General features: G+C 41.4%; 1 protein-coding gene across 3 annotated transcripts in view; it reads right to left on the bottom strand.

Annotated features, from left to right (window-relative positions):
* KIFAP3 (kinesin associated protein 3) overlaps positions 1-17,465 on the bottom strand; it is a 68,163-nt gene that overhangs the window by 12,541 nt on the left and 38,157 nt on the right. For 2 of the 3 annotated variants that reach the window (XM_036387504.2, XM_036387505.2), the window contains exons 18-19: positions 11,502-11,691; positions 7,002-7,101 (exon numbers count right to left, since the gene is read on the bottom strand). In XM_036387504.2, coding sequence (XP_036243397.1) covers positions 7,002-7,101; positions 11,502-11,691 — 290 coding nt within the window. Of the gene's footprint in view, positions 1-5,537; positions 5,578-7,001; positions 7,102-11,501; positions 11,692-17,465 lie in introns of those variants that run through there. The other variant, XM_036387506.2, reaches the window with a different exon arrangement.

Here is a 17,465-nt window from a genome sequence, read left to right as displayed (position 1 = left end):
AGGAAATTGAAGCTCTCATTCCAAAGCTCTCAGCAATGAAGCCTTGCTGTTCTGGAAGCCCCAGTGCCACATGTCAGTACTGAAGGGGAATAACTACACAGTGAATTTTGGGGTATTTTAGCTGAGCCATGATCCAGGCAGGACCTGGAGCAGTCAAGTGAAGTCTTTCAATAAACTTGTCCCAGACTGTGACCAAAACTCTCCAAAAGGCAGCAGCTCCCACTTCCTTCTCACATTCTTTGAGATGCAAAATCTCAATTCCAGGAGTATGTAGCACCTGCATAGGCACTGAGGAACAAAACATCTCTGCCAGGTCCCCAGGAATAGTCAGTGCCTTTAACTTCCATAAAACTAAACTTGTAGGCACAGCTAGGATAACAGAATATGATAAAAAGGGGACTCTGCTGCCACTAACAAGATTTTTGTGGGATTAAAAAAAAATACATGAACCAACCAAAATAAACTCCCTTATTTGTGTCCAGGAACTTCATTGGTTCTGGGCTTTTCTTTAAGGTCTTTTCAAATTCCTTTCAGTGGGATTTACAATTTGCTAATACTGATGTGTGATAAACTAATAAAACCTGCCTGCAAGGTTATAGGCCCAATTTACTAATAAAACCTAATTTAATTCTCCTGGGAAATGCAAATTAAATAGTGTCCAAATGGCAGAAGCTGAGTACAACTCTGCTGAACATATTGCAAAGGCAACTAAGTTGGATTTTGTTTTTAAAATAAGGTTTAACTGTGGAAAAGAAGAAATTCTGCCCAGAGCTGTAGGAAATATCATTATGGTAAAATGGTTCAAAGTAGAATCATCTTGTAATAGTAATTTATACTCTTTCAGGCTTTCTTTCCATTAATGAAAATATTTTATACTCAGTATATGACCACCTCTAAGACAGGGAAGTATTACTGCCTCTGTTCAAATGGGGAGGAAAGAGATGTGAGTTCTCTCAGCACAGACCCTGCATGAGAACAATTTTTGTCTAAAGGAGCATGGAACAGTTTGTTCTGCCTCTGATCCCTGCTGCTGTCTGCTAACAGAGTGGGTTTTCACCCTCAGAGACAGCCTGCAAGATGGTTCTTACCTCCTGAAAGGCTGGGAAGGGAATGTTCCAACTTCTAAATAAACTGTGCTGAACTTTACTGAAAACAGAGGATGGATGAGACACAGTCCCTGGCTGGGTCACCAAGATCACCAATTCCTTCAATCCTTTCCTTCAGCAAATCTAACTGAAGGTGAGGATCTGTCTGGAACACAGCTCTAGATGTCAAAGTAGGATGCAAGTTACAGGTACAACCATTTAAAAGCAATTTGATAATCATTCACAAAGTGCACATTTGCACTTCCTGTAGTTGGCCCAGATGGGAATTCACACCACAGTGCAGCAATCAATGGCAGTGAAAGGCTACAGCTCTGGGTTGTTCCACCATGAAAATTCCCAGGTTTCCAAGTGAAAAAAAGGCCATGGATAGGAGCATTCCTGCCATTCAGGGTGGACTTGCAGCACATGCAGACATCAGACATGCTTAGCTCACCTACAGATGAGCCAAGTCCCACTGAGAGTGTTGGAGCACCAGGAGCTGTGGCCAGGTCCTGTTTCCATCAAGCCCAGACACAAGAGCCTGGCTGTGCAATGTGGAATTTGCCAAGAGCAGCCACAGCTTCCCTGGGGCCAGCACAGAGCAGCCTGCAAGGGCCTGGCTGCAGGCACTGAGCCCCCAGAACACCCCAGGGACCTGCCATGGCAAAAACATGACATGCAGGCACAGCTTTAGGCTGTAAATGCAGGCAGAGGAAAGATGTCCCACCAAGGACAGAGACATGCAGTCACCCCATCAAACTGGCTGTGCTTGGCATGCCAAACCTCAGTGCTTCCTGGGAAGAAGCCTCAGTCAGATCTCTGCTGGGAAGAGCTGGGAGTGCACATGAACAGTGCTGGGAACAGCACACACAGCAAGGCCTTGGCTCAGAGAAAATGAGGCTTGGGCAATGGCAGCTCTGCTGCATTTTATAACAAGGTTAAAGAATCCTGCACTGGAGAAAAACTTCCTCAGGAAAAAAAAAAAAAAAAAAAAAGAGTTCTGGCCAGCTCTTGCATTCCTAACTATTAATCTTTTCAAAGCTATAGACTGAGAAGATTTGAGAGCTCTGTTGAGGATATTAACCAAAAATTGGCTTTTGCACTCAGAGTTTGTACCATTACCTAGCTGTAGCTGGGAAAGGTTAAGAAGTTGCCTCTTCCCCAAGGGGCAAGAAAAATACTGTGGCTATCTCTATTATAAGGTATTTAGCCATCACTATTATGTTTGTGTCTTAAGAAAGTAATTAGTCTCCAGAAGGTGATTAAAATGTGATGAATGACCATAGATTCTGGAAGATGTCTTTCAGCTGGTCTTTATCCCCTGCAGCTCAGACACTAAGCTGTCATCACATCAGCCAAAGGTGAGGGATTTTTGTTTGCCACAATCATAAAACTTTCACTCAATATTAAGCCTTATCAGAACCAGAAACCTTGAATTCAGATTTTCATAACAGATGAAAATTTCAAATCTATGCCTAATGCCCATCTGCTTCTGAAAGACAGAAAGATGATTCAAAGCTGGTAATCTAATCACAAAAGTCTTTTCCAAGCCAATGAAAAAAACCTGGATAGAAGCTGTCAAAACAACCTCCTCAGCCACATCTTTTCTGCTGAATGGAAAACATACCTTACAATCTGTCTGCATTATGCTCCAAACCTTTGAGGAAAACAAGAGATGCTGTTTATGGACTTGATCACTGCTCCTGTGGATGTTACATTCTGAAATAATTCTATTTATAGGCCTCATAGGTAACAGTACAACTCCACTAAGAATATAGTTCATGGATAAGAGCTGTAAACAGGAGCTGCAGAACACACAGGCTAGATGCCCAGAAACACAGCATTTCCCTGGGTGGCACTACCAGAAAAATGGCAGCTGCCCAGGTCTTCACTTTTGTGCTGCTTCTGCTTCATGATGACAAGTAACAGAAATAACAATTATCAGGATGTGGACATGTCCTGAATACAAAGTGAATTCAGGGCTAGATACTTTTACAATTCCCTTCAAAGCTGTTCTTTACTTCACAGTGCATGATGATGTGAGGTGGCATTCTCAATTCCTGAGAGTAACACTACTCCAGGTTTCAAAGGAAAAGATTCCCCATGAAGGGAAGGCAGTGTCTTTGAAAAAAAGCCTCTTTCCCCAGCTCAAGAGATGTTTTTACTGCCAATGCTGCCACTTCATGTTTCCCTCTTGAAAATGACAGGGAAGAACGGCCCCAGTGTGACAACCCAGTGAGTGCAGATGCCTACCAATAATTCAACTATTTGGAATTCCTGTTCTGCCTGACTTCACAAAAGCATCTCCCTACCCTCCTAGCACTGTGCAGCAGCTCCAGGTGTGTGGGTCCAGGGTCTCCTGGGGCAGGAACTCCACAGGAGATGCTGGTGGTATCCCTGCTGCATTACTGGAGAGTCAACCACTTCAGCAACTGCACCTCTGCACACAGTTGCTGCTCCAATTGCCCTGAATCTTCCCAAATGAAGCAGCCTGGAACTGCAGTGGCAGAGTGTCCTGGTTTGAAAAGGAACTGAGTTGTCTGGGTGCCCTGGAGCTCTGCTAGAACAGCATCTCCCAGCCCTGAGAGTTCACAATGAAACTGGAGTAACAACAGGACACATGGCAGGTGGTGTGGGCTGGGTTATCAAACAGAACTTCCAGAGAATCTTCCAGACAGTTTGAGTTCCACTGTGGTCCTTGACAGCCATTTCTCACAGACACAGTTCTTTGGCTCCAAAAATTAGGATGGTGATCAGAACACACTCAAGCCCTGGTAACGCACTGAGGGCACCAACACCAGTTCAACACAAACTCAGCTTCTCAGCAGCCACTAAAACCATGGGACTTTCTGGCTGCCTTTTCAGCCCTCCTGGAGGCAAGGCAAAGTCCTGGTCCACTCTGAGCACATTGCAAGGACAGGAAACAGCCTCAGAGAAATAAAGAGGTAACACATCCTCATTCTTTCTCATAGGAATGCAGAGAGGAGAAGAAAGGATTAAATTATTCAAGGCTGAGAAGCAAGAAGTCAGCTCATGGTGTTACCTACCTCAAAATTCACAGGGTGGTCTTAAGTGGCAAAGAGACTCTCTCTTAAATGACAAAGAGATTTCAGAACTCACCCCACTGCTTAGCAAAAACTGCTTCTATTACAGAATTGAAAAGCCCAATATAAAAGGCAAAGACCAGAAGACAGAGGCATAACAAATAAAAGTATAATAAATGAAAAAGTATAACAAATTAAAAGACCAAAACCCAGAATCTACTCATAATTAGCAATCTCTCTCTGAACTTCCAAGACATGTTACTATTAACTGACTTGCTAATTGTCTATGAAAACCACAACTCAGCTTTCTTGCTAAAAAAGTTCCTGAAAACATATTCAAGTATTATTAATAGAAAAAATGAACCATTTTTTATAGCAAAAATCTTGATTTATTAAAAGCTGGAACTGGTTAAAAATAAATCCTTGACATAAGGTTCTTGTTAGCTTTAAACTGTAAACATAAAAATCCCCAGAATTATGTTTTGGTATGGCTGAAATGTACACTATATAACACATAAAAAGCGCCTTGACTTGCTGCTATTATTTTTAATTAGGCTCTGTAGCACGTATGGTTTTACCTTCCAACACCAATTCCAGTTGGGAAAAGGGAGCTCCAGACCCATGGGACTGGCAATTCCATGGCTCATGCCTTGGAGCACTAATGCATTTTACATTAGGTCTGAGCATCAGGAAATCCTGGCTGCTGGCGCCAGGCAGCTCCAGCCCATAATGACCCACATGTGAGAAGTCAGATTCACCACTCAGCTGCCAGTATCTATTCTATCAAACAATTCACTCCTGCTCTGCTACAAATAAGACAGAACATTTGCAGCACTCCACACTGTTTCCAATTAGTCTGTGTGTCTGGACTGCAGATAAGTCCATGGAGCAATCAGATTGAAAGAAATCTTCCTAGAAAACAGAAATCCCAATATTTCCAGAGGCCATCAGCAATGGGCCAACCTGCAGAATTTTCTTGCCTTGAAACATGCAAGAAAATTTGACCAATACTTAATTTAACTAGGAATACACCAGATGTATTTTGCTACTCATGGCAGTTGGAATACAATCAGATTAAAAAGCAGGTTACTGTTGGAGATCCCTGATGAGACTGATGTGCCTTCACTTTTAACCAAGGACACTGAAGATGGTTTTGTTTCCCAGCTGAAAACTCTCTGTTTTCAGAGTATCTTGACTGGGACTTTCTCTAAGTTCACTAAGTAAACTTCTCTAGGAGTCTGCAAGTTCTACCCTACACACCTTTCCCCACACCTCCAGGTGGGCCTGGAGACTACAGGGAGCACCCTCCAATGTTCTGGTGTACAGAGAAATCCATCACCTCGTGGTTGTGTGTCTATGGTGAAGTCAAAAAGGGTGAGTCACCCACTGGGACCCCAAGAGCAGCACAGAGCTCACACTTACCTCAGTTTCTCTCCCACCTGCAAGCTCTGCAACAAAGGTTGAACATTTGGCAATGATCAGTCCAGGCACCAGCATCCCCTCCCCAAACACAGACTCACACTTACCGAGTATAAATATTTACTTTTTTCTAGAAGATCCATCTTAAATCCTGTTTTTTTTTGTTCCCTGAGCATGTTAGTTATTTTAATTTGTCCTTAAAAATGTTACCACCACTCTAACCCTTACTCAGTGTTCAGCTTTCTGGGGCATCACAGTAGAATAAGCCAACAAAAGTAATTGTCTACCACCCTGGACTAATTACAGGAAGCCAAAGTAAGGGCGGAAAATCTTTTTTACTTCAGCTGTACCTACTGTGAATGACTTGCATTTTACAAATGTAAGGTGTTAGTGGTGAAAAGAACATTCTTCCTCTGGAAAGAAACAGCTTCAGCCCCAGGGCTGGGCATATCCAGGTAGCTGGATCCTGTTGAAGTGAATGCTGTACCTTGACTATCAAGTGTTTGAAGTATTTCCTGCTCATGAATGTACAGAATTCATGTTTTATAAAAGGCACTTTCTAAACTCTACAGCATCAGGATTTATGAAGATCCCATTCTTGTAAATGAGTCTTTTCTATTTTGAACTCATGGGAGAAGTTTACTCAGAAATTTAAACTGGAACAACTTGCCAACATTGAGAGGGAGAGGTCTTTGAGCAGAGGGGAAATTCAGAGAAAGATCTCCCAGAATATCAGCAAAAGCTGATGCCTTTTGCCCCTATAGCCCATTTTCAGGAATCTAACTGAGAATACCTTGGGAAGACTTAGATTAATGGAAAAAGACCAAAAACCACCAAACCCACAGCAGCTGAAAGACTTCTTTTAAATTTAGGAATACTGGAAACAAACATCATTTGGGTAATCAGCATCTCAAGCCTCTCTCTAGATGTTTCCCAGTGTCTGAAGAGTATCTGAGTAGTTGTCATAAGAGGTGGTGTATTCTGTGTGATTGCTCTATTCCCCACCTTTTGGAAAGCTGTGATGTATTACAACATGTCAGGATGCTAAAACAGACATGTGATTCAGACAACAAACTAGAACTGCCTGTGCAGTGGAAATCATTGCACTACAACATGTTAGGATGCTAAAACAGACATGTGATTCAGGACAACAAACTAGAACTGCCTGTGCAGTGGAAATCATTCCAGTACAACAGGTCAGGATGCTAAAACAGACATGTGATTCAGAACAACAAACTAGAACTGCTCATGCAGTGGAAATCATTCCAGTACAACATGTCAGGATGCTAAAACAGACATGTGATTCAGAACAACAAACTAGAACTGCTCATGCAGTGGAAATCATTCCTACTGCTATGGGGGCAAAAACTACTGAGCACTACAAATGAAGCCCTGAAAGAAACTTGAAGAGTCATTGTTGGATGATAAGAACTCTTCAGGAGGAACAACTTACTTGGCAGAGAAGGGGTGCTGCCCAACCAGGTCTCCATTCTGCAGCTGGTAATCCCCAAAGATATCCGGACTCACTGCTCCATCAGGGACTATCAGCCCATCTAGAAAACAAAACACAGCCACTTGTCAAGAGCAGGATTGAGGGCAAGTGGGCAAAACCACCTGTCCTGGTTTCTTTTAGCAAGTCATTAGGAATTTAAGTTACAATATTTCTGTGAGGAACAAAAATCAACAATAATACTGAAACCCAGCAACTTCAAGTACAAAAAAGTCCTTACTGGGACTCCAAGGAGCTTCAGCCCACTGCCCTGAAAATACTTTACCTAAGAAAGATTCTCTTAGCCCTTCTTCCTTAAGACTATAAAAGTTATTTCAAGACAAATCTTGTTTCACCCATCAAAGTAAGCCCAGAGAATAAGTAATGAAAAAGGTAAAACATTAATCTGGGCCAGCAGCATAAAAATAAAAAACCAGCAAAGATCTTAATTGTTCAGATTCTATACTGCATCACTGTATCTCTTCAAACTTGTGGAGAAAAACAAGAAAGTGACTTCAGAATTATTTATTTTATCTTGCCCATCTTCTAATATCTCAGAGCTCTTTCCAACAAGGGCAGGCTTTTCCTGTGATATCCTCTCAAGAGCACAGGTTACAGATTTTCTGTGCTCCCTTTACATTACAACACTGGCAGGTGAAGATGCAGACATTTGTAAAGCCAGAAGTATTCCTTAAAGGCTTCACAGTCTCTGCCTGCTTTATGAGGAAAAGAAAATCAGGAGCTAACATCTTCCTTCTGTCACATCAGTGTAAACCCAGAGAGTGTCTTTGAAGTAAAGGCACTGAACTGACCCCAGCTGAATGAGAGCCCAGCTTAACTCTTTGCTGCTCCCATTCACAAAACACATTTCTTTTTAATATTAAGGGCACAGTTCTTACTTGGTAATTAGTATTAGGCTCTAATCAGATAAAACAAGCTCTTTCATTTAAATAGCCCCTACATCAGTTTGTCTTCATCACTGTATGAAGACCATTCCAGACTTGAAGTGCAGAAAGCATCCCCTAAAACCAGGGCAGAAACAGGTACATCCAGACTGATCCATTAAGAGTTTAAGAGAGGGAACACAGAGATTCCTAATGACTAGGAAGTTACAAATGCCATTCCACTTTAAAGAAAGAGAGATAAGATCCAGGGAGTCACAGGCCACTTAGCTTAACCTCTGTGGTTTCCAAACTACTAAAACTGCCTGCACAGGAAGCAGTGCAAAGTTACTTACAGACACAAGGGCTTAGAGATGACGACTCTGGCATTCAAACAAATCTCCCCGTGCTTTATGAATTTACCTGATGTTTTTTGAAGATAATATAGTGACAAGTGATAAAAGGAATAGAATTGACACATCTAGATTTCTAACAGACGTTTGATGAGGTGCTACAGAGATTCATTTAGAAGATAATACCTCATGGGAAAGTGACTGAATGCAAGGCAGCAGATTGCAAATGAAAAATGCCAGCCATGATCAGACCACATTGTAGCAGCATCAGATTGCTGTACATGGCCATGTTCTAATTGCAGACATGTGTGTACAGTATGTGAAGGAGTATGAGTTGACAAGCAGGAGTTCTGGCAGGGATCAATATTCCTGTCTCTCAGCATGTTCAGAGACATGGGTGCCCTGTGACATCCCACAAAGAGAAAATGTCCAAAGAAGTGAAAGGAAAGTTGAAATAGCCTTTATTAAGGCTTGTGCCAAATTTTTCTAGCTCGCCTCCTAGTCTGTATGCTCCACTGAACTGAAATGAGGAGGACTATTGTCACTTTTAGACCTGCAGTACTTCAGATCAAAAGCAATCCATGTAAGTGACTGTGCATTCTCAGCAGCCAGGCTAGGTTAAGAGAAACTTGAATATAACATATGTCTCTGTATTAATAAAGCAAGCACTGCATTTTAACTCTGAGGCTACTGCTACCACTACTTAAAGTGTCTTCAATCAAGAGTGTTAACAGTCAAACCATAACACTCAGAGTTATGGCTCACATGAATTTATAGGAAAATGAAAGCACATGGAGAGCATCAGCTGCAGAAAATGTGATTACACAGTTAAAGGACATCTGTTGTTATGTACATTTCAACATAAATTAGGTTATGTGCTTTCAGAGCAAGAGAGGCACTGAGCTCAGGAAGGTAACTTCAGAGATTCTACCACATTTTTCATGTAGATTTAAATTACTGTGCAAGAGAGAGATTGGTCTGTCATGAATTAAGGAACTCATCTTGCCATCAGTGAGCTCAAAAACGATTATGGTCAAGGTGGGACTTGTACTGTCAGCCATCAGATTAGATCACTTCTAAAATTATCAAACTGAAATACAAGTATTTGATTTCTGACTGCACAAAGATTTGTACTTTTGGCGGGTTTGAGTTTGTTTTTGTTCACTAAGTAATGATCTGTCCTTCAGAACCCAAATCTCTGCTCCAATTGGTACCTTAACTTTCAAAGGAATATTATGTCCCTTTTGAGATGCCACATTTCAAAAGCTGAAGTCTAGGAAATTGCAGAAGCACAAAATTACTGACATTTGCTGCAATGAACCTGAGAAGTGAGTCTACCTTTTGAATATAACCACTCTTTAAAAAGGGCTACCTTTAAAACCAAAACCACATTTCAAACATCTGCAGAACATATCACCAGAATTCTACCCTTCCTTTCCAGTCAAGTATCAATTCCAGCACAAAAAATCCAAAAGGGAAAAACTATCACACTAAGAGGCAAGTTGCTATGGCAGAAGAAAAAGAAGCTTTATGTTCTGATATCCTTTGAGAACAGTAATTGAAATGCTACTGAGATCTTGCACAATTATTTTCTTGCAGCAGCTATGAGTGAAGACAATGGGGTTTAGTGGTTTTGTTTTTCTAATTACTCTTCCTACAAATGGATCCAGAGTCACAGAGTTTTGTGACTCATGCTTCATGGCAGAGGACTGGACACTTGTGTGGAAAATCAAAAACACAGACTCAAACCCAGCAATTAAAAAAAAAGCAAAAATTCATGCACTCAGTTATCCAGGAGTTTGAAAAGGATCTAAACCTACAAGTTGGAGGGGGTAAGCCAACTCCTAGTTACAAAAAGTTATGAAGACATTTATCCACTAGGCCAAATTATTTCATTATTGTCTGCTGCAAAGTTTTATTGCACCCTCGTCCTGAACAGCTGGCAACATCGGATTAGATAAATCAGCATTTCCAGAAGAGATTCACACACCTCCCTAAATCCTAGATATACAACAGCAAAAAATCATACAGATGGATTAGTTTAAAGTCATGAAATGATGGCCTCTGCTGAGGAATCTGCAAGTTTGCTGAGAATCAGCAAACTGAAATCTTTCAATAAAAATCCCACTGCACAACTAACACAATAGGCAGAACAAAATCCAGCATAAATCCACACAGCTGTGAATTTAACAGGGATGAGAGGATTTTGTTTACAGAGCAAACAAACTACGGACACAAGAAATAGGTGGGAAGAACAAGGCTGGGCCACCTTTACTTGACTCCACTGTCATGGTCCATCAGCTCTCTGAGACAGGTCTACTCATATTCCTGAAGACCTGTAACATTTCCTAAAATCATGGATATCCAGTACTTAATCCATCACTATCATCCTGATGCCTTAGGATTTTAGCTTTTGTATTTTTCAACTCCAGTACTGATTTAGTGTATAACTCTAAATTCTATATAGAGTGCTAGCTGCTGTCTTCACATTTTGGTCAGAAATTATAAACAAAAAGTGAAATGGGGAGGAGCAAACTGGGGGAATATGACTTCATTACCTGAAGCTGTAATTGGAGGATTAACCCTTGGTATGTAAATTAACAAACTTTTAATTGTCTGAAAAACTCATGACCACTGTCCATCTTGGGTGTAGCCCCTTGGAGGCTTTTGGCTGCCCAAGGAAGAATGAAAAACAGATTTTCCTTTGCACTTTAATGTGGTTGCCCCTTAATTGGCTCTGTAATAGGGTTCATTTGATGGGATTCCTCATACTGAATCAAAACTGCTGTACAGTAAGTAGAAGGCTCATTATGTTCAAGACTCTACTTAGTGATTTGTTACATTCTTCATTTAAAACCTACTGTTTACATGAAAGATTCAATTAACCATTTACTAAGAAAGAAAAGATTTCTCTTGTCTAGCTCTCTGAAAGTTAGGCATGTGATTTTAGCTCTGTGCCTCTATAAACCAAGGAGAGAAACAGATGCCCAAGGTGTAGCTATTTGAAGACCTTCAATAAACATCCACTTTTATTGTCTTAATCTTGTTCTAGGTAGCCCCTCCATGGCATCAACCCTAGCAAGGACAAGCCCACCCTTGGCTGACATCAGCGCTGCTCCCAGTGCCACAAAACAGGGGACTGTCCTGCTTTGAGTCAGGCCCAGCTCAAGCTCCCCCTGCAAATGCAGAGGTGGCAATCCCAGTGCTGAACGCTGCCAGTGCTGCTTTACCTGCATTATAGAAGAGGTCAGGTCTCTCCAGAATGTCCCCCTCGTGGATGTAGGGCTCGATGGGATCATCCCCATACAGGTACTGCTCGCTGTCGTCCATCTGCCGGCTCTCCACCATCTCCAGCCACTGCGAGTTGTGCCATCGGAACTTCTCCGTCTGGATTTTTTTAGCCCATTCCTCATCATATTCCTGGTAAAAATCACCACACACTGGTTTAGGAATAGTTGTAGACAAAGCTGGTGCAACATGGTGACACCCTGCCATTTCCTGATTTTTTAAGATTTTTTTTTCTAAGCCTTCTGATGTTTCCATTCTTGTAACGAACTTTCTCACACACCTTCTGTAAATAAATTATTGTTTTGCATTCTTTGATGGAGGAGGAGAAACTTGATGGACTGTCCAGTGTCATTGGAGAGGTGGCACTGTCACCCTCCAGTCCACTGTCACTTTTGGAAATGTATAAATGTTGGAGTCAGAAATTAATCTTCCCTTTTTCTTCACCTTGAGAGCAGCAGTGTGTGGTTGTGCTGTTTTGTGCCCTATAGTGACATCAGGGGAAGCCAACATCAGCAAAAGATGCCAGTTCAGGGCCCAGTGACTTAAATGCTCTGCTCAGCTGCATGTTCTTTGAGCAAAAGGGATTTTGCAAGCACTGGGCATTATTTGGGTTTGTGCTACAGCAGTACAATCTTCCCTTCATGGTTTGGAACTTCACTCCATCCAGAAAAAACTCCTGCTTTGAACAGAACAGTTCCATCAGCAGTCTCTTCATTTGGTTTAATTAAGAAGACCCAATTACTGTCAATCTTCAGGGGATTTTCAGTAATTAATTATTAACACTGGCCAAATACCCTGCACATCTTCATTAGATGAGCATTTCCTAGGACAACTAGTTACTAAAAACCTCTATTAAGAAAACAAGCTGTGATAAAACCAATAAATTTCTTTCCTTTCATGAGCTCCAGCAAGAATTTAATTTCAACTTCATGTCAAATTTTATGTATAATGTCTAACAACCACAAAAATGGTCGGCAAGTAAACTCTGAGGGGAAATTCTCCAGAAAGCTGAGTAAAACAGGATATAAGTTCCAGTCACTATGGAAAACCATGCAGGCATGACATTTCAATCTGGATTACAGCCTAATTGTACTCAAGTGCTGTGATAGTCATGTAAAGGAACAGCAGCATCAAGTGAGACAGCCTATGGCCACTGCAATCAGCTGTTCTGAGAGGGATCTCTGAAGAGAGCAGATTTAGGGCTGGTGATTTCCCATGGGTCACACTCAGCTCCTCAGTCCTGCTGGGATGATAAGGCCCAGCTATCTCTAGGAAGCTCATCAACATATGAAATCTGCAGGTGGTATCCATTTGGGAATAGTCACAAATAATGCACCACAATTGGTGCTTTTTCAAACCAAAGTATTGTGAGCAAGAATAATATCCCTTAGCAAGAATGTTTCTTCTTGTGGGAAGAAATATCCTTATGGAACACATCCCACTCCACTGTCTTCTAACCTAACTACAAAGGATATTTGAAAATAATTTCTGAACCTTCATGGTGGTGAACACAGGATCTAGACAGACTTTCCTCAGAGATGCAAGCTGGAGCAGTTTAAGGCTTTAAAAATCTGTTTAACTTAGCCCTGAACAGGAAGATGTCACACAATAAGTGACAATGCCTTGCTTGTGGAAGTGGGAATTTCTGACATGCCAAAGTACATCTGTCTACAACCAGAGGCCATAAAATGGCAGAGAAGGCAGAATCAGCTGGCTTAGGAGCTCAGGTTAAACTTCTGAAAGCTCCATAGGCTGACTGGACAGACTTTTAAACTGACTCAATATTGAACCAGCCTTGTCCTCATTGCTGTCATATGTGTTCCACAGGAACACTCTCTGCCCTGTGCCTTTTCCACCTTTGGGCTGGTGGATGACACAAAAGCCCTGCCAGTCTGGCAAAGGCTTCTCTGACATTGCCAACAGGTATCTAGAACATCCAAGATTTCATTATGCTCAATTTCTCCAATTCCACCTTTGATCAACACTAATTCCTGGACCTTGCTAATTCCACTCCTCACCTTCCTGGCACTCCTGTGTCACTGATCCTGTCCAAAACCTGGTGTCCTGCACAGCTTCCACACCCAGAGCAGGTATCACCTGTGGGATCTACAGATATTCTTAGTGCCCAGGGAAGCAAAATTCCACTTTGTGTCTGGCAGGATTACTGCAGCCTTAGGAAGGGAGAAAAGACAAGACCAAAACCCAACAAACACCCACACCTCATACTGCTTGGAAAAGAACACATCAGGCTATTTCTTGATTTTTTTTCCCTCATTTCCACTTCTTGATTATAAAGAAAAACTTGGAAAAAGCAAGCTCATCACTGAGATTTATAAAATTACCTATAAAAAAAAGACAAGGCATGACTTTCAGTGATGACATCTGACCAGCACCTTGGAATCAGCTCCATTGCTGCATCTGCCAGAGCTAAACCCTGGGCTGGCTGTTATGTCACCCTCCAGCAGCTGGAAATTACTTACAAGCTTTAGAGAAACATCTTGTAAGTGCCAGAAATCATAGTGCACTCTCAAGAAAACTATTCCCAGGAGTCATGATTGCAAAGAAGGGGAGGAAAATAAACAAATTTAACAAACAGCAAATTAGATTAACCTCTGTGAAAGCTGAATCCCTTTTACATTATCCTGTTTACTTTTCAAAGTTTTCAAAAGCCAAAAGGCCATCAGCTAAATCACCTCATTCACATTTACCATCAATGCACTTGGAAAACACTTGAATATTCCCAGAGTTACAGCTCTAAATGTATCCCACTTTCAGACATCAGAGTTCCAATCACACCACTGTCTGAACATGCTGACTGTCTGTCAGAAATAGACATCAACTTCTTCTATCTTATTGCAAAAATCATTTCACATTTCTCAGATTCTAACTGATTTTCCTTCAGCTCATGACAGCAGGGCAGAGTATTCCTATATATTCTACATTTCCCACCCTATATTAAGAGGTTTAAGAGCTCCAGGTATTTTTCCTCTGTCATTCATCTAAATTTTGGAAAATTATTAGCAATTATTTTGGAAAAGTATTATTTTGGAAAAGTATTAGCAATTGAACAGCAAATACTTTAAAAAACCACAATTTATCCATTCAAGTACTTTGACATCTTTGTTCCTGTTGCTCATTCCCAGTGAAAACAGCAAGGTACAAATGTCACAAAGAAGTGACTGCACTAGAAGTAGATCAATGAGCTAGTTTTTCAGGAGTTTCATTCTGGCAGCAATCACAGAAAAGGAAGATCTGCAGTAATCTAGAATGATTTACAGAACCTCAACACTAAAGAAGTTCATTTAAGTAGTGCTAGATCAGGGATATGTCTGTAGATTTTCCATGGAAATATGCAGAACCACCACTGGGTAAATGATTAATGGAATAACATCAGAATGGAAGAAAAGCTGTAAATGCAGGACTACAGCCAAAAGGCACAAAGAAACCAAATTAAAGACATTTCGAGCAAAACAATTCCCTAAAACACTGCAAGTCTTCCAGTAATTATATTTTGAGCTATTAAAATCTTTTTTATTATTATTTTGTGGGGGAGGGTTGTTTTGGTTGGGTTTTGGTTTTTAAACACATGAAGCACTCCTTCTTTACAAGGGAATTTCTGCAAACATGAAACCAGAAAGCAAAAAATTATGAAGATCCAGCTATAGCTTTGAGCCCTCCAGTGCTTTTAAATGTTAGGCTACTGGAAAAGCACTGCAAGGGAGAATGAGAAGGTGAACAGAATGTGCCTATTTTCCAGCACCACCCCCTCAAACATCGCAGTCATGGTCAGAAACTTAAAAGGAGGAATTCTCAAAGCTGATTTTATTCTCTTTGGAGCTCCCTGACATCACTTGCTTTTAACATTCGGTTTCCATAAATCCAGAAGTGTCATAGAAGATGTATGGCTTGACTCTGGGAGGAATGTGCCATCCTTTTTGAAGTTCTCCTTGCAGCTTTGTTTACTACTGAAGCATTGAAATATTATGAAGCGTTAACTGGCCCATTATCAGAGCGTGTCTGTTCCCTATCAGGGTCCCCTTTGTCACTGGCTTCCGTCACACCTTGTATCTGATTAACACACTATAGGATAACACAGAGCTACACAGATCTGCTTTGTGTTCCCTCACAGCTGATGAAAAACAGATTTTCCTTTGCACTTTAATGTGGTTGCCCTTTAATTGGCTCTGTAATAGGGTTCATTTGATGGGATTCCTCATACTGAACCAAAACTGCTGTACAATAAGGAGAAGGCTCATTATGTTCAAGGCTCTACTTAGTGATTTGTTACATTCTTCATTTAAAACCTACTGTTTACATGAAAGATTCAATTAACCATTTATTAAGAAAGAAAAGATTTCTCTTGTCTAGCTCTCTGAAAGTTAGGCATGTGATTTTAGCTCTGTGCCTCTATAAACCAAGGAGAGAACCAGATGTTAGGGATCACCTTCTGCAGGTGTCTATCACACCTACCTTAGGGTAAGTACCACTGCAGGGCAATTCCTTCACAGGGCAGGAAAAAAAATCCTTCCACCCCTTACACCTGTGCAAGCAGAAGTCACTGCTTCACAATCAGCTTCATTGCTATGAATATATTCTGACAGGAAGCTCACAGAAATCTGACAGCTGGAACTAATGGCAAGGCAAGGAGAAAAGAGTAACCATTGATGTCTTCTAAATTTAGGTGGCTCCATAAAATGTAGGGCACCCTCAAAGCTCCTATATTGGAAGTAGCAGACTAGAGAAACTTTTTTCCCCTCCTTTTTGGAGGAATCTAAGATATCTCACTGGCAACCTGCTATGCAGGTACCAGATCAGTGGCTTGGCTCACCTTCCCAGTCCCACAAAGCCAGAGAGCAGGCACCAGTGCTGAAAGGGAATCTGTCCAAGGCAGGTTTTATTTGAAGACAAAAACAATCAGGACACTCTTAGCTGCCTGTGGTTACTCTGCTGCAGGCAGAGACACAAAAAACAACCAACACCAAAACAGGCTGCTGGCAAATTGAACAATGAACAGAGCAAAGTTCAGCTGCAGCCCCAGCCCCTCAGTGCCCTTCTGCCCACCCCTCTGTTTTCATGTTTGCTCCAGGGTAACAGGGCAACAAGATGCATCACAGAAAGGGGGTCCTGTCAAGTGAAGGGAGAGCCTTTTTTCCTGGAGTGACTACAGCACTCTTCATGGAAAGAGGACACCAAGCTGGAGTCAAAGGTTATCTATTTTCAGAGCATGCTGCCTATTCAAATAAAGCCCACACCAAATCCCTGTGGTCTGCTCTTCCTTGACTCTAAGAGAGCTGGCCAACATCTCATACAGCTGGCCCCAGAGCACAGAGGGTTCACAGCACATTCCTGCTTCTTAGGTGAAATTCCAGCATTCCCAACATGCAGGATTTCTATCAGGGAGCTTAGCTAACACAGAAAGAGGCAAGCTGTTCATTAACAATGAATTCCATACAAGGCAAACATTATTTGCCATTTATTACAAATACCCAGGGCAAAGAATGAGAGCTGGAAAATCACCTTAGGCATGAGGCCCTTCCTAAATCCCACAGACAATGCTGTAACTATCTAAAAGATGTTTTACTGCTGCAGGAAGTGTTGTGATCCACTCTTGATCATAAGAGACACAAGATGGTACAGCAGGTCTGGATTCAAAGCTGCAAAGGCACCCCAGAGGAAAATCAGGGGAAAGGGAGAGGGTCAGACTACAGAGTCCTAGGAGCTGATGATGGTTAATTAAATATCCTTTGAATAAATGAGGAAAGTAGTTTCACTGCAATAAAACTCAGCTAGGAGCAGAAAAATAATAAGAAACCTGAGAGATTAGTAGCTCCCTTGGCTCTTGATAATGTTGCCTAAAGTGAACAGAATAAAACCATCTCAGGTAAGCTGACATCTCTTTCCACAAG

This window comes from Molothrus ater, chromosome 9 (genome assembly GCF_012460135.2).
Source record: "Molothrus ater isolate BHLD 08-10-18 breed brown headed cowbird chromosome 9, BPBGC_Mater_1.1, whole genome shotgun sequence".
Classification (NCBI taxonomy): domain Eukaryota; kingdom Metazoa; phylum Chordata; class Aves; order Passeriformes; family Icteridae; genus Molothrus; species Molothrus ater.
The sequence above is the reverse complement of the archived record's forward strand: the minus strand, read 5'-3'. Positions and strand labels throughout refer to the sequence as shown.